This window comes from Parasteatoda tepidariorum, chromosome 9 (assembly GCF_982258835.1).
Source record: "Parasteatoda tepidariorum strain Cologne lab strain chromosome 9, Ptep-v5.0, whole genome shotgun sequence".
NCBI lineage: Eukaryota > Metazoa > Arthropoda > Arachnida > Araneae > Theridiidae > Parasteatoda > Parasteatoda tepidariorum.
Genome location: NC_141763.1, coordinates 100860648 through 100882258, shown reverse-complemented (window position 1 = coordinate 100882258; position 21611 = coordinate 100860648). Strand labels below are relative to the sequence as shown.

At 28.9% G+C, this 21611-nt stretch overlaps 2 protein-coding genes across 3 annotated transcripts in view; one reads left to right on the top strand and one right to left on the bottom strand.

Annotated features, from left to right (window-relative positions):
- LOC107454274 (uncharacterized) overlaps window positions 1–2098 on the bottom strand; it is a 21641-nt gene extending 19543 nt beyond the window's left edge. The window contains exon 1 of one of the 2 annotated variants that reach the window (XM_087152510.1): window positions 1933–2098. The gene's annotated coding sequence lies outside the window, so the exon portion shown is untranslated. The remainder of the gene's footprint in view (window positions 1–1932) is intronic. The other variant, XM_087152508.1, reaches the window with a different exon arrangement.
- Window positions 2066–21611, top strand: eIF3h (eukaryotic translation initiation factor 3 subunit h). The gene is made up of 7 exons (XM_043043774.3): window positions 2066–2341; window positions 6934–7090; window positions 12044–12211; window positions 16148–16247; window positions 16892–17041; window positions 18271–18406; window positions 21355–21611. Exons 1-7 carry the CDS (start codon window positions 2162–2164, stop codon window positions 21562–21564), a joined length of 1101 nt encoding a protein of 366 aa, XP_042899708.1. The 5' UTR covers window positions 2066–2161; the 3' UTR covers window positions 21565–21611.

The following is a 21611-nucleotide window of genomic DNA, read 5'->3' as shown; positions in this document are numbered from 1 at the left end:
AAACAATAATCTATTACAACAGGGATTTTGTTAGCAAACTTACTCAATTTTAAAGAATTTTTTAAAATGTACAAAAACCAGACAAATTTTTATCAAACCAGTAGACCAGGAGAACCTGGCAAAATCCAGTAGTCTACTGGAAAATCCAGAACAGTTAGCAGCTATGTTAAATAGCTTATCAATTTGAGTATGGCATTATTAAATCTGATCACTTCAAAAGTTAGTTAACATTTTTGACTAATTAATATCTTAAGTATGTAGAATTGCACATTGCAATTTTAAACCAGGAGAAAAATGTGACGAACTATATAAATAAGACGGGATCGAGTATGTCCCAAAAAAGTGGGATAGCAAGGTATTTTTCTACCTTGGGCAGACTCATAATAAGCCATCCTTTCATTCATTTTTACATTCAGTTTAACTCCTTGATAAAAGCACAGCAATATACCACTTAAATTATAATGCTTGTTATAGCAGAGTCTGCAATTATTGACATGATGTAAAAAACATTTCTGGAAGAAAAGGCACTTTTTTTCTTTCTTATTTTTTTAGGAAATAGTTTATTAAGTTACAACAATATAAGTTCTGATCTTGTCCTGGTCATAACACACAGAATTTGTCTCTATTATCATTTCTGGAATAAATCGTTATTGAATATTTTGACTAGCTAGTGTGTTTAAATTTTAACTAGAATTCTACTTTGGATGACAATGAAAGCATCAATCATTTTCTGAACAGCTAATCAACGTCTAAGACAACCTAATGCTCATCAAAATTTAGAACACTTTCAAACAAGCCAGTGCTCAAGATTTCAACATCTGCCTGATGCTAATCCAAGTTAATATTGTCTTTTAAATAATGGGAGAAAAATTAATGGCTATATTATTACCGAAATTTTTTCCACTTGTAAGAAAGAACTCAGAGAAACTATCAAACATAAAATTAAAATAAAAATTTTAAAAACTACTTTTTTAAAATAATATGAATCGAAATTTTTTTAAAATTTTTACGAGACCTGAATTGGGTATGAAAAGGCCTCAGAAAAATAAAATTGTCTTTAATTTAGCCTACTTGTTAAATGTAGTTTGGGATGGTGATCTGTGGCAGAATAATCGCAAAGTTTTGGCAACTTCCGGGCAGCGGCCCAGGAGAAACTTTAAAAAAACATCGCAGGAAGGGACCAACTTGAAAGATATAAAAACTCATAACCATCCCCAGATAAACTTCTACATGCTTTTTTGTTTTTTCAAAATTTTAAAGCCTAATTAGCACCTTTGTAGTTGGCGCGACAGATCACAATACAGAAATATCCAAAGGTTATTTGAATTTGTCATTTTAAAATGTATCTGAAACGTTTAAAAAACTCGCTATTATTTTCACCTGTGTATTTTTGATAAATTAACAATTTTATGTTAGATTGCTTACCACTTAATGTTAATAAACACTGCAAATTTAAAACAGAAGTTGATTATCAATCAAAAATATAAATAAAGATCTTGCTTGCTTTTACAATTTTAATTCATCTTGTTAACTGTGATGTCGAAATAGACAATTAAAAGACATCCATTTTATTTACAAACAGAATATTAAAATCGTTCTTAAAACATAAATTCAGATACGCTATGTTATACATGTATATAAAAAATATGTTATACATGTATGATTTAGAACAGTGTTCCCCAATCCCCTCGGTAAAATTATCAAACATTGACAGGTCTGCAAGTGACGAAAAGGTTGGGGAACACTGATTTAGAAGACCTCAGGCAAACCTCTACAGGTTTTTTTCTTTCTTTTAAATTGCAATTTTTAAAATCCATTTGGCATCTTGGCAATTGTACTTGGCGCGACAGATCACGATACAGAAAATTCCCCTTATGGGAAAAGTAAATGAACCATTCCTAACAAACATTACTTAGTAAAATTTAATATTACCTGAAAACGCTTTTATCATAAGCAAACTTAAAAAACAGAGAATAACACTTTAACAACTACTTTAATATATAATTTATTTTAAATAATATCTTTTATTTTCATAACTTTCCTTGAAAATATTATAACCAACGAGTAAGATTATAAAAAACTTTTCATTTTAAGGAATAGCTGCTTATTTCTTCTCGACTATATCCCGACTGTATCTTGAAATCTGGCCGTAACAGAGCGTATGGGAGTTCAGGTTCAAGCGAGAAAGATAGAAGTTGTATACTCAACTCAACTCGTGTCGTTCTATTTCATTTTCTTCATCGTGTTTGTTGATGATCAAAAAATTATGGCTGCTGCAAGAAGTTCACGTCATGATCCGGATTCGGATAGTCCTATAGATTATGTTCAGATCGATGGACTGGTATGATAAATATTTTTTTTTAGCTTGATATATATTTTTTCAAAATTAGATAGAACTTCCCGGACTTTAATAGTCCTATTCAATTTGTCCAGATCGATGGATGGCCATGATTTTAGAACTGACTACAGACCGTCTCAAAACTTATGGTACATACGCTAAAGGGGTATAGACAAGCACAAATCACGATACAATCCATGATCGGAACGCAAGTCGTTAAGTGCTATAGCTCGTAACGTGCTATTTCACAAAATGATGGGAAACAAGATAGAGATGGAATGATACACTAAGTCCACATCTCAGGAACTGTTCAAAATTGCTGCCCCAAATATTAACACCGTCTTCACACCTGTTGTATTATTTGTTAACTATAATGATAAGTAAATACTAAGTATTTCAAAGCCTAAACATCTTTATTGACAGGCGAAATAAACTTCGAATATTACAGCAGACGAAATGAACATCTTTATTAACAGGATGTCACATGCCATCTCCCCTTTTTTTTTTAAATTAAATGCTATAATACAAACATTATTAACTAAAATAATTCAATAGGAAGCATGTAAAAATATCAAATTCACTATGAAATGCATGTAAAAGAAAACCAGTTCAATTTATCAGATGGTAAATGAGTCACAAATTCAGTATATTGGGTGGTGCAATTGTTGAAATGTCCTCGCATTACCGTTTGCAGCTCTTGGCCTGTAATGCATCTCGGCCTTTTCCCGATTTGATCCATCTGTAACATTTTTTCTGACAATGGAGCCGTGAGACAAAAATATATCCCTTTTATGATCTTGGCTAATAAATGCCAATTTTTGGTGAAGAGTAGCATGCTAGGAACTAAAAAATAACAGGAGATCCACTCAAAAGGTATAGCTTTTACTTAACTCTAGGCAATCAAAAACATACTACCTTTGATAAATATGCTTTGGTGAAAGTAACTAGCATGAGCTGATGGCGATAAGAAAATATCTGACTGGGATGTGATTGGTTAAAGTGAACGGGTGCTACATTGTTTAATACTGTATAGGGTAACAAATTATCTTATTAGACTGAGCTACTACATAGGGTCCCACCATGAGTTATTAGGAATAAAACTGAGATTACCAACTGAAAAGTGAAATATTTTATACTTTCAGTGGACTAAAAATAATTATATTGAGAATACTCTATTAAAAAATTATTCTATTACATTATTAAAAATATTAAATTGTTTTTATTAAAAATTGGGTTATAATTCTTCATGTTTAATTCATATAACAAAACCTTTTCTTTTTGCTTGAAAAACATTTCTAATATATTTTAACTATGTCTTATTATTTTTTAATAAAATACTTGTGATGCAGCAAGAATATTTGGTTATTCTTGCTTTTATGTCATATCTAATTATCAGGATGAAATAAACCCATTGGTAATTGGTAGATTACATACTAAAAAAAAAAACTAATAGAAAAGGGGGAAATTTTAAATAAAACTATACACCAGTGTTCACACTGTGATTTTTTTTATTTCTATCGTATTTTTTTTTATTTATATCGGATTTTCTTTTTATTTAAATCAGATTTTTTTTATTTTTATTCAAATACACGGTAAGAACTTTAATTTATGATTAAATAAATGTTTAATCAAAATTAAATTTAAAGACTAGCTGAAATAGAGAATTTAAAGAATACTTCAGGGGTCTGTCTAGGTTTTTCTGAGAGGTAACTATTTTGTGAAAATTTAGACATAATTTGTGAAAATTAAAAATTATATAAATAAAATAAACAGCAATATGGTAAAAATATGGATTTATCGTTTCTTACAAGACACAAAAATACAATTTTAAGAAAAAAGTATTTTATGAAATTATTCTACCGTTTTTCCCAAAGTTGAATTTGTGAAGGTACCGCTAAACGGTAGTAAATTTGGCTTGGACAGACCCCTGTATTTTAATTATTAAAACAAAGTTTCAATTAGCAAACTATAATTTTAATTTAAAATTGTGATTCCTTTTTTTACACTAGATTTTTAAAATGACAAAATAAATGTAACAGATTGTGTTTTTAGATGTAGTCATTCATCAAAAAATAAATACATATTTTATCTATATATTTTTACATTAAAATATTCATTTTTAATTCTATATCAAAATAGATAAGTTTAAGCTAAAAAGAGAAATTTAAAAATCTATGTACTCATTGGAATTTTTTTTCACAAAATTTCTTTATAGAAAATCAGATAATGTCAAAGGTACTGTAAACATATTATGTGAAAAAAAATACCAGTTAATAATCCTACTGCTTCAAATAGACTTTGAAAGGGAAGAATGACACTATATCAGGAAAAAATATCTGAATTCATCAGCCTTTTTTTTTCTTTCAATTTTTGGCATATTAGGGTAATTTCTTTTTAATATGACCTTAAGCTTTAGAAATATATATTTTCCACCAATAAAATATATTGTAGATTTTAATTCCACGCTTTTTCATTCAAAAGGTAGAATTTTAATTAACATTATTTGCATTATTTTTTTTTAAAAAATCATGTTTATTAATTACTTTCTGCAGCTATGCAAGTCTATATTAAGACAGCTTTAAATGTTTACTTTAATCTGTACTTTCAATCTCAAAAATCAAAAGAGTTTTAAAAGTGTAATTTCAAATGTGTTGGAATTTAACGCACACCAAGAAATTAATTTCGTTAACTAAAATTAATGAATACAGCAATTTATTTGAAATAAATTTTAAAACTAAGAAAAGAAAATAATAAAAGTATCTATAATTTAAAACACTATTTTTTAACTTTTAAAATCAATATATATATGTAAATTGATTTAAATCAGGGTTGGCAAGTTTTTGACACATGACGGTTTTTACAGTCATGTCAAAAACCCCTCTGTCAAAATCATCAAAAACCCATAGTTTTGGTAAAACTGTATTTTTATTTGAGTTTAACTGCTTATAATTTAAAATTAATTCATTTTTGGGCAATAAAATTCGAAAAAAAGTTGTTAAAAGATATTTAAGAACAGATTTTTGCATTTTCCCAACACGATTATATCAAACCATACTATTTGGAGTAAAATATTAGGATACTAAACAAAATTTTTAACATTTCCAAGCATCATTTTGTTTGGCATATTACATTACTGAAGAATGTCAAGATTGATTATTTTCATTCATAAAATCTTGCTTTGAGAAACACATAAAAAGAAAGCCTCGTAAAATAAACTTTTTTTTATCAATTTTGCTTTCAATGTTTTACACAAAAATGAGACATGCATGGCAATGAAAAATGCGCAAAATTAGTCACTTGCCCATAAGCAGAATATTTTCAAATGTTCTGCAACAGGACTTATTCATTTACACAAATGTTCTGCAAGCATTTCACAGCGAAAAAAAGTCAACTTTACATTAAAATACTATATTTTCACTTATTAAAATACAGGATCATACTCAGATACACTACATTCTTTTTTAAACCAAGGCAAGCATTCTTGATTTGTTACTTTTTCAATCTCTTTTGAAGTACAAAATTTTGTTAATGACGATGATGATGATGAATTATTAATAAAATGCCTATGATATGAAGGTCCGCACATTAAAATAAGGGCTGCCTTAAAACTCTTTCGCAGGGACAAGTGCCCAGATGGTGCACGATTTGCAAACACAAACATTCGCTGGTCTGCTTTGTGGGGGCGGGGGGAGGGGTTCGCTGGAAAATGCTGTCAGTTATTCAAGATACAAATTGTTCTGCGACGAACGTCAAAGTTTTAGGCACTTTCTGCTTCTGGGGTCACTTGCTATCGTATATTTCGGCACAGTGACCCCGACTACTGAACATGTAATTTTGTTTGTAATTAAGTTTTGTTTAATGTGCTTTTTCAATTGAATAAAAGTTTTTAACTTGACAAAATAGCACTTATTCTTGATTTAGAGTTTGTTAGTAGTTAAAAGTTTTGAAAGTTTTGTTTAGCTTATTTCTAATATTTAAGAAATGCCAAATTTTAAATTCTTCTTTTTAGTTCTTGAATTTATTAATAGTTCCAAGCTTTTTTGCTTGTTTGTTTATTTCTAACAATTAAGAAGTGCAAAATTTTGAATCCTTTGCAAATCAAGCTGTAATGATAAAAGTAAGTATCGCTATTTTCAATAAGTATATTACAATATTTCTGTAATGAATGTATATCCTTCTATAAGAATACATGTATATAGTTGCAAAATCAATAGCAATAATTTACAACATTCATTTATAAAGGCAATTATGTGAAAATAATATATTGCCCGCTATATGCCATAAATTAAAGAAAACTGTAGGTTTTTGATGGTTTTTAGATCAGGAACATGGTAGGTTAGCTCTGATTTAAATCGACAAACCCTGCTATACACACCTCTGGGCAAGCCATTATATGCCTTTTTTTTTTAACTTTAATTTATTCCACATTAGAACTTAATAGAACTGTAAAACTTCATTTGGCACCACCAGCCAAATATCATAACTTCTTGCTTTTTTTCCTATCTTCAAATTTGTTTTGATGTGCTATGTGCGTAAAATTGATTTTATTATTTATTGAATACTATATGAATGAAAGGAGATATTATTTAAATTAGGTGGTTCTTAAAATAATAAAACATTGTCATGAAGAAGGGGCTGGAGTTACTGATGTCGCACAAGGAGTATTACTTGGTCTTGGAGTTGATAATAGGCTTGAAATCACAAACTGTTTTCCTTATCCCAGGCATACTGATGAAGAAGATTTTGATGAAAGTAATTTCTCCAGTTATTTGCTTTTTTAAAGTAGTTCACTTATTTTTATTTGTATGACTGTAGAATCATGATTCTTTTAATTGTTATTACTGAGTAGCATTTTGTCTGTAGCGAAATCGACATTTTAGTTACTAATTTAGTCTGTAATTTCTGAAATTATATGCATATAAAAACTTGATGCTAGCCATTAACTGTTTTTGGTAAACCATTTTAATTATTATTTTTTATAAGAAATATTTAATTACAGTTCGGGAATTCCACGGATCAAGGAAAACCTTTAATTGTCAGGGAAATTTATTTAAACTCTAAAAAGCAGGGAATAGTCGAGGAAAGTTGCAATTTTTTGCAAAGTACCTGGAAAATTCCTATATCATGTCTGGAAAATAACCAGTTTTAGAATTGTCAGTAACAGTAATCAGTTATTGAAATCTTTTTTTTCTTTCTTTTTTTTTTAATGGCGGGCTCTTGAAACTATTGTCCATTGGCCACAGAAAGTGCCAGAACTGGTAACTCTCTTTTCGTTACCCAGTGGGCAACTGTGGCGAAGCCACGGCGGTGGAGCAGCGTCGCCCACGTCACACTACCACAACCCGTTTATAGGGTGGGTAACATTCACCCACAAAGGAGAAAGGACATAGAACACAGATAGAGAGAAAGAAACTTCCATGCCTTGCCTGGGATTCGAACCCAGAACTTTTCTGATGCAAGGACAGTTCCTGCCCATAAACAGGCCGGTCGGCTTATTGAAATCTGAATTAAATAATTCTACATCCAGGGTATCTGCGCACCTAGAAAGTCATGAATTTCTATATTGAGCAAAATTTGTCATGAAATGTCATGATTTTTGCTTCTTTTTTTTTTTGAAAAAATCGTGGAAAGTCATGGATTTAGGTCTCCCAGTCCCAATTGCGCCGATCCGTGCCAATTGTGAAAACCTGCGCCTACATGCTCCAAATTGAAGTAGTAGGCTTAAATTGCGCCGCTCTGTGCCGAAAGGGATATTTTCCCCTGGGTGTCGCCAAGTCACAATTTTGCGGCAACCCAGCTACTGCCATGTGGGGGGTTGCTCTGGATTTAGTGGGAAGGATTCTTGCACTCTCATGTGCAACTCTGCTTCATTTTGCAAGATATTCTCAATTTCAGATTTCATTTTTCACTCTCTGAATTGGAACCGAGACTTCCCCCGAATTATCGGGGACCAGCTAAACATTGCCAAATTTTAATAGCAAAAGAAAATTTTACTTCCCTTGTTAATTTCATCGTTATTGAAGTGCTATTGTCTTCGTCAATGGCAAGTTAATGGCCTTCTTGCTCTATTCTATTTATAAAATAGTACCTATGATCTTGGAATTAACTTGGGGACCATTCACTAAGTGCATGTTTTCATGTTGATCCTCAGAGCAGTCAAGAATCACAAAGCTTCAAAACCTCAAAATTTCCATCTCCCTTTTATTCATTTAATTAATAAAGATAGAATTAATTGAGTTTCTTAAACGTAAATTTTTATCTGAGGGACCATCCACTAATTGCAAATTGTTTGTAAACATTTTTTTATACTTTATTACTTTTCTTTTGCTAATATATTTTTTTTACTTATTGCATTTTATTATTGTGTTATTATATTACTTTCAAAATTTTCAGTGTTCTTATTTTGTTTTAGGAAAAACTTAATAATATTTAGAGGCAAGATTTTAAATAAGTATGAAGAGAGGGGCTTTCAGAATTTTTAAAGCAGCAAATATATCTTAAGTTTTTCAGATTTGTCATTCAAAAATACTTTAACTCATCTCATAAAGATTTGATTTAAAAACAATTGATCTAAAATTTTTTAATTATTATAGATTTGTTAAATATTATGAGTGTAGGGACAATATAATAATTTACTTCTGACAAAAAATTTTTAGCTTCAATACTCATTGTATTTGCATTTTAAAATTATTTAATTTTTTTAATTATTTCATTAATGGAATACTGTACTAGGTAATCAATTTTAATTTTAAAAAATTAGGGGCCATTCAGTAATTAACATTAGTAATATAAATTTATTAAAATTTGCTTAATTCTTTACATATTTTTATAAATTCGGTATGATCAATATTAATCTTGTTAATGTTTTGTTGAATATACTACTATAAATAACATTTATTTAAATTTTAAGAAAAATATACTCAATAACCTTTAATAGTTAAATTAATTAAAGTTTTAAATTACCTTTTACAGAATTAAATAAAGTAATTATTAATTTAAAAAATAGTATGAGCCACTCAATATTGAATTTATTTAAATTGCTTTTGCCAAAAGCTCATTTTTAAGAAATATTTTGGCTATATTAGATAAATTTTTAGGTCTTTTCCAAACTGAGACACCATTGATTCACTTGCTGTATGATGAAATGGTGTCTCTAGTTTAAACATTGTTAGGGCGTTTTTTAAAGAGTTCTGCTTTTCTTAGTTTGACAGGAAAGCACTTAAAATCTTTGTAGGTAGAAAATGCAGAAATTTGGCAAAATTCAAATTTAATAGATGTTGCACTAGATACCACAAATGCGATGACATCCTTATCTTCTTCTGCAAAAAAAAAATATATATATTCTATGACCTAATAATTCTATTCCTCTAATCTGAGGCTAAGTCGAGGATAGCAGAATATTTAACAGTATTGGAAGATCCCAAAAAGAAACTTAATTTGTTTATGCAAGGACCTTCAAAAAAGTGTAAAAAATAAGATATGTTATTAATGAGCAAAAAACTCTTGTTATTAAATTCTTGTTTTAATTTTTTTTTATTAAATATGCTTCAAATTTTGTTTTGCTGCTCCAATTATTTTTTTTTTTTTTTTTTTGTTGCTCCAATTAATCTAATTTCATCCTGTTCCAAATATCTGAATTCCTAACAAAATCACCACTCAGGCATATTTTATTAGAATATAAAGTTATTTTATTATGTTCTTTAAAAATTATGGTGTTCTTTCAGAAAATGAGGGAAAAAAAATATCATTTCTAGAGGGATATCTTTTAAAGTCTTCTGTGATTTAAGAATTTTTATTATTTATTTTTTTAAAAAGTTTATTAATTTAAAATTCTAATTGAAGCAAACCAGTCATTGGCGAATTTTTTTTATTCCGAAATGAGAACAGAAAAATCAGGAGTATTTCTTTCCTTTCAGATGAGCAAGAAAAGTTTCTTTAGAATATTATTCTACAGAAGAAAAAAAAAGTCATGAATTTGAAAATCTAAAATGTAGCAGATACCCTGTACATCTATTACAATTATTTTATAAAATTCTACTTTTTAGTGACACTTCTTTTCCGTGTTTCCATTCTAATTCTATTATTTCTTTTTGCTCACAAAATCTAATATTTAACATTAAAAATTAAAGAAACAGTCTTCTGATGAAAAATTGCATGGTATAGATAAAATATACTATGGGTTTTTATTGTAACATACCTAATGTGTCTGGAAAAGTCAAAGATTTTTTTTTTCTTTCTGAAATTAAGTGGGAACTCATTGTACTAATTTTTTTGTTGTCTGCACTGCAATATATTTTAAATTGAGTGTGCCTTTTAGTCTCTTTTTGTATTTCTTTTTTTAACTTCATGGAGCCTAAGATTCAATTAATTTTAGTCTCCTTTAAAATAAATTCTTGTTTTGATATCCCAATTAACAAGGATTTGTTAAATATTATGAATATAGAGACCATATAAAGCTCAGATTTGTTAAAGTATTATGAATATAGGGACCATATAAATAGATAGTTTAGGTTACAAACTTTCTATTTATGATAAACTTATTAAGTATATTTTGATTAACTTTCTTCTTATATCATTAAAAACTATTAATTTTCGTTCAATCTAGTGGAGGTACTTCTAAAGAACAGATCTGCTTAGAAATTTTAAAATTCTATTTAATATAAATTGTTTTCTGAGGTAGGTGGGTATATGGTTAGGATTAACTAATTCTTGTAAGATAGGGATATTTCTTTTTTATTTCTGCTTTAGAAAATATCTAATGTTCTATATTTATAATTAAATAGCTAAAATCAATAATTGACTTTTTTTATTCTTGCCTTAAATTGTAATTTTAATGAGGAAAGCAAAATTTCTTTAAATTCAATAAGGAGAAGCATGATAGGTGGAATAACAATATAAGACATTTTATTCAATTAAAACAATCATTAAAATATCATAATCATACAACTTTATGAACATATTTAAAGATATAGGTGAGTTTTTACGCAAGTTTCTGTCTTCATATGGCCGTTTTTCATAGAAAACAAAACAATATCCTTAAAGTAACTCAAAACACTTTAAATTACCATTATAATAGATATTAGTTTTTACACTCTCGTTTATATTTCAAAAAAAATATTTCATTTTTCTTGCTTTTTGATAAAATCGTATCGAGTTCAGCAAAATGTACTGTAGCCGAAGTGAAACCTAGTTTTGATAGCCATGATTATTAATTTTTTAATTTAATAAAATGAAGAAAATTTTGGCATTTGTTTTTTCAAATAGGATTATGATATATTTATTTAAGAATTTGTATTTCTGAAACAATGTTTGCATTTGTTTCTGATTGAAATATATATTATTTTTAGAAATATACCTACTTTTACTCTAGGGTAAAGTGGGTATCTCAAAACATGTTCTTTAGAATGCATTACTGTAAGAGAAAACAATCAAATAAAATAGATACTTTATGTGTCATATTTAATCTATATGAATCCAATGTATATAAAATGCATCAAAATTTCCAGTAAAATGTTTTTAATAGTTCGATTTTAGAGCCTCCTTTTTTAAAAAAAAAGCTTGATTTTATACCCACTTTTCTTTACCCTGCCTGACATTATAATTTTGAATAAGTTTTTAGTGAGCTATATTAAAATGTCTTGAATGTATATACTCTATTAATTAAATGTTTTTGTTTATTTTTTATCTATTTCTGTTGCTTTCTAGTGGAATATCAAATGGAAATGATGCGTCATTTAAGGCATGTCAATGTCGACCATCTTCATGTCGGTTGGTATCAAAGTACCCATTTTGGGAGTTTCTACAATAAGCCCCTCTTGGAGTCACAATTCAACTATCAGAGCTCCATCGAGGAGTCAGTTGTCTTGATTTATGGTTTGTGTGCTACTAACATTAATTTATTATTAAAGTAATTCTTTATCTCTGGCTTGCTATTTTTATTATTGTGTAGTGTAATATATTTCACGAATCTGATTGTAACAATTGAAGTGTAGAAATCAGTAATGTGAAAAAAACTTTAGGATAGACTCAATTTATTCCAATTTATCGATAAAAACTGCCTGATTGTTGTTGGATGCAACAATACTAAAGTTAGCCTCATTCCTCAGATAAAGTAATCTGGAACTTTTCCTTATTTTATTTTTTTTTCCATCTAGAACTCTTTATTTTCTATTTTTTAAAGTGTATGTTATAATTTCCTAACATTAAGTAAGTATCTATAATTATTCAAAATTATGCATTCAAAGAACAAAAATGCAATAAAAACATTTTATAATGAAGTGCATGTATGGTCAAACAGGAAAGGAAATTGTTAATGAGCTTATTGTTATATAATGTAGTTTTTGTATTCTATTGACTGTAAAAATATTTAAGCTCCTCTGTTTAACATATTTTAAAATTAGGTATTACACAGTATATTACGCAGTAATTGGCCGAAAATGTATCATATTTCTTTAAATTTTTCTTTTTTTTTATAGCTATTGTGTCAGTAGGTTGCATAAATTATTTCAATCTGTTTGTAATCAGTGTTTTAGATTTCATAAAGTTTTTAGTTTAATGATCCTTTTTTTATATATATACAAAATTTATTAAATTCCAAACTACTACTAATTAATCTATAAACCTTTTAAAATATTGTTGCAAACAGTGAATCTTGCAAAAACACTTATACGGATCTTGTTTCTGTGCAGGCTGCTTTTATTCAAAAGAAGAAAATCAAAAATGTTAATTAGAACTGGTGTTGTTGTAACTGAGTTGGCATTAAGTGGGAAGAGGAGAATGAAACTTTATCCAAGAAAAGAATGATGCCATAAATGCTAAGTTCGGAACCAATTTAGTTTGAGCTTGTTCTAAAATGAGCCCTTGGTTTAAAAAAAGATTCTGCATTTGTGATGAATTGATTTCTGCTTGACAAAATGTTATAGAGGTTAAAGGCGTAGTTACGATAGCAACATTTTTATTCATGTACTGATCGTTGATGGTTTTTTTTATTAAACGAATGTGCATGTGTGTGTTTCCTTTTCTTGCTACTTAAAAATGAATAAGCCTAAAAAATACTTCTACTCAAGTTAAAGAATGTTATTTTTAAGAGTTTTCTGTTTTCTTGTATTAAATCTAAAAAGGGCACTTTGTTTGCTTTGTGCTCGAATTATAGTACGGACATTGTTCTGCATTCAAGATGAAGTAAGCAAGAATATGTTTTTACCAAAATTAAAAATATTAACACTTTGTTCATTGCTGAAGGATATAACAGTGCTATTCGAGCTGAGTGTTTGTTCAAGTCATTCAGAGATTCATAATCTGCCCCTACTGGCATTGTTTGAAAATGAATTATTATCAGCTTTCATTTAATTATTTGTTTAATCAAGTAAAGGTTTTAACATAATCTTAGATTTACACGGTGCGCCTTAACTAAAATTAAATAAAATGCTCTTACACCTAGAAAATTAGTAGAGATTCCGAATTTACAATGTTCTTAGATAATAAAAATCGAAAAATTAAAATAATCTGTGGAGAGATTTTTAAAAAAATCCACTTTGAACATTTTTGCTCACGAAGTACGATATTTCAAAAATGTTAGCTTCATTTTATACTTATAAATAGGAAAAAAATAACTTATTTGCATTAAATATTAATAATAACCGTTTATAATAAATTTTATAATTATTAGAAGTTTTTTAATTGTTAATTATAGTCGATGAACCACTATTTAAAAAACAAAAATAATAAAAACTTAAATCAACTTTAGCGACTCAAGAACTGTGAAATAAGCACAAGCACTGCGACTTTAAAAATGGCAGCTTCCATTCGTGTGTGTACACGAAGAAGAAAAGCAATTGAACCAGGATAAAAAACAAAACTTAATATCACAGCTCATTCTGTCGACGATTATTTTGATTTTAAGGAATTTCCTTTCGTTTGTATAAAAGGTGATGAAGTCTCGGATGCTCCTGCGCTTGGAGTTAACTGCAAAGATGTTCCTACTTTTGTTCAGTATGTGGAAAATAAATGAGATGTACTGGATGTTCACTTAAAAATGGGTATTGATGGAGATGCTGGATTTTTAAAAATATGTCTTTCTGTACAATCAAATCAGTTGAACTTCGAGTGCAACGGTACGCGTGCTAAGTATGATGAGGGGATAGCTGCAAGGAAATTTAAGGATTCTTGAGTTAAACGACTATTCATTCTAGCAGCCGTTTCGAGTGCACAAGAAAATTATAAGAATGTAGATCAACTCATTTCAACGTTGAATGTAAATCCTTTCCACTGCCCAATTGCAACCGATTTGAAGTTAGCGAATATCTTAGCAGGTATAATGTCGCACAGCACCTCATACCCATGCACTTATTGTTATGCCAAGAAAGATGAGATAAGCAGCTGTGAGAGAATCACCGAATTGAGATCCCCCGAAAATGTTTAATCGTATTATACAAGTTGGCTGACTGAAGGAAAAGGTTCAAAAAACAAAGCAAAAGATTATTTCAATAGCATTCATCCACCGCTAATTGCAACTGTTGGAGGCAAAACATTCCTAGAAATAATTCCACCGCCAGAATTACACCTTATGCTTGGTGTTGTTAACACTGTTTTCACGAATATGTTGAAAGAGTGTGAAAATGAATCGCTGACATGGACAAAAGCTTGTCACGTTCAGCGTGAAATCAGACGAGGATGTTATGGGTTTAAAGGAAACGCATGCAAAACACTTTTGGATAAGGAAGAACTTCTGCACCAGTTTAAAAATCTAGCAATACTGAAGTACGTTAAAGTATTTGACAACTTCAAAAAAGTGGTTTCTGCGTGCCTCGGAAATAATCTTGACCAGAATTACAAAGCATGTATAGAAGCTTTCAAAAAGAGCTACATGGACTTAGGCATCAGCGTTACACCAAAGGTTCATGCAGTTTTTTTTTTTCACATTAAACAGTTCTGTGACAAAAACGGTGAAGGATTAGCATTTTTTGGGGGAGCAGGCGATGGAGTCCGTACATTTTGATTTTTCAAAGTCTTCCTGGGAGATTAATAAGGTTGCTGCAAATCACCCGGATTATTCTAAACACCTTTTGAGCGCTGTTTGTAGATATAATGCTTTACATGTTTAAATTGATGTAATTATAATTAAATTATGTTACATTTTTATATTTTATCAGTAGTAAAATGCTTAAATAATAAAAGTTTATAAGAATTATAACTGAAAAATCATTATTATATAATTTTTTTCCTTTCTATTGATATAAAACAACGCCAGATTTTCCAAAATATCATACTTCGTGCGCAAAAATGTTCAAAGTGGATTTTATTAAAAATCTCTCCACAGATTATTTTCATTTTTTGATTTTTATTATCTGTTAGCATTGTAAATTCAGAATCTCTTCTAATTTTCTAGGTGTAAGAACATTTTATTTAACTTTGGTTAAGGCGCACCGTGTTTAGTCTTTAATATTATCAGTGGTATTATCAGTCTTTAATTTTATCATTTCCTAAAGGAACTTTTTTGATTTTGAAATGTTGGCAGGCATGAATTTATTTTTCTTTTTTCAACTTGAAACTTTTAGTTTTTTTTTTTTTTTTTCTTAATGTATAATTTTTTCCCCTTATAATTTTTTTTTCTGTTCTCATAAGAGATTAATTTAAAACATTTTTTAAAATTTATTCTCAACTATAAATAATTTAGTTAGTAACCTTAAATTAATAAAATGAATATGCACACAGCTTTCTATTTTTAAATGTTTTACAATTGTATAATTAAATATAACCTGTTTTAATAAACAGTGTCATAGCCTTTAAACACTTATAATTGTCTTGCAGATCCCATGAGAACCAGTAGGGGTTTCCTGTCTCTTCGTGCATATCGTTTGTCTAATACTGCTATGAAATTATATAAAGAAGGAGAGTTCACTCTAGATATGTAAGTATGCTGGTAAACATTCAGCGATTTAAAATTTGACTGCATTTCAATAAAATGTTATAAATTCATGCACTCTTGGAGAGCAAAACATTTTTATACACCATTTCTTAGTTTCATGCAATTGTTTATTTTAAAAGTTTAAAACTATAGTTAAAGCTTAATATTAAAAAATCAAAGAGAACTTGAAATTTGTTATAATTGGAAAATACATGGATGAGTTTCTTCCCCATTTTAATGAAGTTCTGCTTCTTTTCAATTTAATAAAAACAGAAGTTCGGCCATTTCAAAACAGAATCCCATCCTCTCTTTAAAAAATTATTCATTTTTTACGCTTTTTCATACTTAAGGAATACTTTCGTACTTGATTTAAATTTACTTTTGTTTGATTTAAAATCACACATCAAGATACTTATTCCCACAAGTTGGAAAAAAAAGTGCATCGCTCACACATTGCTATTTGTGTTTGCAAGCTTTTGCCTCAATAAATATCATTTAGAAAACATCATTTATGTTTGCAAAAGTTATGAACTTTTTTTTTGCTTCAATTTTATTAGGTGTATTCTTTTATATTATTGTATTTTTGTAATTCCCCTTTAGTTATTTATGAATTAACACACTTACAGCCAGAATTAAATCTGTTTTAGGTTAAAGAATCTCCATGTATCTTATTCAAAGATGTTTGAAGAAATCACAGTGATAATTCGTAATTCTCATTTGGTGAATTTGTTGATGTGTGAAATCGCTGATTGGATGCCTGAGGAAGAGAATAATCAATTTTTGGATATGGGGACTGCGTAAGATACATTTATTATAGTTGCTTCATTTCCACATTATTTAAATGTTTTCTTGGAAAATATTCTTGTAGCAGTTTTATACCTTGAATTTTTAAGTGAATTCTATTAAATTTAATTTACAATAAAATAAACCATTTTGAAATAATTTTACATATCATGCAACTTCAAGGGCAATCATGGGCATAAAATTCTTATGATTTTTTTTTTTTTTAATTAACTAGGATTTATATTCTAAAGAAGTCTTAATTATTTGTTGAACTTTTAATGTACAGATATAGTAAAGAGAAGTTTTTAAATAAGTGTTTAAATTAAATGTTTTCTTTTTGTACAAGGTAGTTTCATGTGCTTATAAGTTGATAGATTTTTTTCAATTGCATCTTTATACTTGCTTAATCAGGCATAAAAAGTCTTGTCCAATACAAAAAAGGGGTGTCTCCAGGGGTAAAGAATGTCATGAAATTTGACAAAGTGCCGGCCTCTTGGCAGGCAGAACAGTCTCAAAGATGTTCTCCATTAATAGCAAATGCACTCAGGAGAGTCATAGTACAAATGTTCCTGTAGTAAGTCTTGTCCAGCCTGAAACGCAAAACTCTATTTACCCTAGGGAGGGCAAATGAAAATATCAAAAGGGAAACAAAATATCATGAGTTTATTTATAACTCTACGGGGGAGGTTTCTCGCGATAATTACTTTGCATTTTGATATCTTGAAAACATTCTTTTCAATATTTGAAACTCCTTTAAATTCTATGGGTTTAACTGGTTCTCGACTAACTTTTCTGTCAATTAAAAATTTTAGTGTACCAATCGAAATGAAATAGAATTTGTGATGAAAAGTTTCTTCCCATTATAGCATCCTCTTGAGTATATAAGTAAATTAAATTTTTTCTTTGTTCAAAACATCTTTTTTTTTTATGATTTTGTTTATTGGTAATTTCTGATTTTTTGTTCTTTTCCCACTCATTCGCCTTCTATTATATTTGAATGAAGGAGTTAATTAATTACTTAACCTACTAATATTTCCCGAAAGCTATCTACTAACAATGAAAACTGAACAGTTCTTTGTCATTATATATATATTTGTTTGTTTTTTAAACATTTAGTCTTAATCAGAAGATAGCGTTTTAAAGTTTAAGTAACTTTTCACTTCCTGTATTTCTTATACTTTTGTTGTAACCAGTAAGAGCTTTTTTTTGTTGCTTTTCTTTATAATTTTCCTAATTCTTTCAGGTCTGTTCTTGAAAAGAGCTTGCAAGCAATGATGGAATGTGTTGATACAGTCAGTCAAGAAACAAACAAATTGACCAACTACCAGAGACAAGTTATCAAGCAGCAACAGGCTAAGAATCAACACTTGCAGAAAAGAGTATGGTTTATTTTATTTTATCCTTTTAGAAAATCATTTAAAAAGAAAATTTTACCGTCATATTTATAATTGCAAGTGCTGAATATATTTAGTGCTTTGATTTTTATATTATGCATGCACAACCTGCGGCCCACGGTTGCAACCTGAACAATTATTTTTAAAAATCAGCAATTTAAAATTCCGCATTTAAGTTTTTGACGCACCCAATTTCAATGAATGTAGTTTTCTGATCCCTTTTTATCCGTGGTTAATACTACGGGTTTATGCATAGTTTTGAAAATCCCAATATTTTTAGTGTGACATTATAATACACGAATTTCGAATTTTAGTTAGCGCTTTTGACACTCTGTGTGTGTCGATTTCATCGCAAATCCAGTGACTTTTCGATACTTGTTATTACCCATTTTCATGTGTTTCTGAAATTGCTATTTTTTGAAAAATATATTTTAAAGTTTTACGACATATAAATAAGCTCATTTTCAAAGTGCTTATTTGCGAAAACTCTATCGCAAATCTGAATTACTTCTCTTTGGCAATTATTGCTATGTGTTTCTGTTTCAAAATTTCGATATTTTTAGCATGATATTATTATGAATTGCGAGTCGCGAAAAGCTCGTTGGAACATCTATGTTTCAACGTTGTTTATTTGTGCCAATTTTATCAAAAATAAAGTTATTCTTCAATTGTTATTTCTGCAATTTTTGCTACACATTTCTACAAGGTCCAGATATTTTTTTACGTGCTATTGTGACACTTTAATTTCAAATCCCGCATTTAAATACGTCACTTTTTAACAAGCGTTATTATTGTAGATTTCATAGTAACTACTAAGGAATTTTGATAGTTCTTTCGGTAGTTATTACTGCGCTTTTCCCCGTGATTTAAAAAAATCCTGCTATTTTTAATACTATAGTTTTACGGATTAAAATAATCACTTTTTACATGCTCTGTTTGTGCCGATTTTAGCATAAATGTTACAAAAAATTTTTTTACTTTTCTTGGCAGTTATTGCTGTATTTTTACTTGTGATTTTGAATATCCATATATTTGAACGCAATATTACAACTTTGGAAATTCGATTCTGTTTTTAAAAATTTTGTAATTTAAAAAAGTAGTTACGTATTTTAGAAAAATCAACTAATTTCCAGAGCGAATAAGAAAAATTTAAAAATCGGGATGTGTGAATTTATATTAAACATGGATCCCTTTAGCAGAAAAATATTTCAATCCACGTGCATAATTCTATAGTCTCACGAGCATGTGCAAGTTTAGCAACGCATTCCCAACCAATTCTCTTTCGTAATCACATTATTTAAAAATCACATATCGCGATTCCCGCATTTTAAAAATCATATGTTTTGATTCTTCTTGCAATTTAAAAATTACACATCGTGATTCCCGCATTTTAAAAATCATATGTTTTGATTCTTCTTGCAATTTAAAAATTGCACATCGTGATTCGTATTCAGGCAATCTAGATATAGTATTTTGTATTGACCTTAAGGAGTTTTTAAAATCATGCATCGTTACTCCTCTTGCAAATCAGGAAACATGCACGCTTTTAAAAACCATCCGTTGTGAGTCTTCTCGTAATTTAAAATTCACGCGTCTCGATTTACGTTCTCGCATCACATTTTTTATTCAAGCAATTAAAAATCACACATCCCTGTTCGTATACACACAATTTAAAAATTAAGAACGGAAGGGATTGGGACTTATTCCCAAAACTGATTTAGTTATTTGTCCTAAGTTGCCCACACAACGAGAGCTTCTGTAGAAATACTGTTTTCCAGAATGAATTGGGGCTGTTCTGGATTGTTTAGCAGTCTTTAATCAAAACCATTAAATTTTCATTTAATGACCCAATAAAATTATCAAATCATCAAGCAGATAAAATTATCACAATATTTGAACATTTTGCAAATTGCAGGCTAACCATTATAAAAATTTTTAATCCATTTTCTACCTACATGGACCATTTTGTATCATTTATGATCATATTCTGGGAAGTGATTTGTTTTTTCTTTCTCAGCCCCTTCCTCTTATAATTTATTTGAAATGTTTTAAAGTTGGAGTATATTCTCTACTGAATTTTGAATCTTATTTTGCCCTACAAAGGTTTGTTTTAATTTTAATCGTGCAAACTTTCTTCAATTTAAAATATTTAGATTTTATTATTTAAAATATTTAATTTCTTTTTAATTTAATTCTATGAATATTAAAAAATTTTAATGTTAACCTTTATTTTTAAATGGACTTAAGTATTATGTAATGTGATAAAAAGCATGAATTTTCCCATTGTTTTTTTTTTTATTGCAATCAGTCTGAATTTTTTTCTTATAATTGATTCTGATTTTCCGATTCTGTTTTTTCCCTAACTAATCAGTTTTACAGTTTTTAATCTTAAACATTTAAAAGTATTTAATTTTATGCAAGTATATTACAAGGTTGACTGATAAAAAGAATTTAGTGGCTAGAACAATGATGTTTATATAACTATTAGTACTTATAATTGCTCTCAACGTGTCTGTCTAAATACTTGGTCATGCTTCCCTTCATTGGTCAATCTGCTGTGTGTGGCCCTTCACTCAAAAAAGCTGTTCACCCCTATCTTATATTAATATTTTGTTGTTGCGGATTAAATTTTTTTTCTTAACGTGTTACTTTATTTCTTAAGACTAATAAGTTTCTTACTTTTTGATTTACCAAGATTGACAGGTATGCTTCCTCCTTTTTTTTTTTTTTAAACAATAGAGATATAAAAAAAAACTGGTACAAGCTTTACTGTAAGAGTTTAATTATATTTGAATACAGCAATAGAAATTGAACGATGAAGAGGCCGTTTCTAAATCTAATAATAACCTTAAGATTATTTTTAATTATGTTCTTAACAATAGAAGACGATGCACAATGCATAAAATTTATTTCGAAATATTCTTTTGTTACAGGAAGCAGAGAACAAGGCTCGAATTGCCAAAGGTGAACCTCCATTGCCTGATGATGACATCAACAAACTCTTCAAAGCTATTCCCCCTCCTTCTCGATTGGATGCATTGTTAGTTGCTGGACAAATTGACAGTTACTGTAAACAAATATCACAATTTTCAGCTCAGAATCTGGCTAAATTGTTTATGACTGAAGCATTGCAACAAAAGTAAATGACTGTTTTATGTACAGTTAGTATTAAACAATTTTAGTATTATAA

Excerpts from the sequence above, each read along its gene's own strand:
- eIF3h (XM_043043774.3), top strand. The coding sequence starts at position 2,162 with ATGGGAGTTCAGGTTCAAGCGAGAAAGATAGAAGTTGTATACTCAACT. Across the intron at positions 7,091-12,043 it reads TGAAGAAGATTTTGATGAAA|TGGAATATCAAATGGAAATG; the intron begins GTAATTTCTCCA and ends GTTGCTTTCTAG. Across the intron at positions 17,042-18,270 it reads TTTTTGGATATGGGGACTGC|GTCTGTTCTTGAAAAGAGCT; the intron begins GTAAGATACATT and ends TAATTCTTTCAG.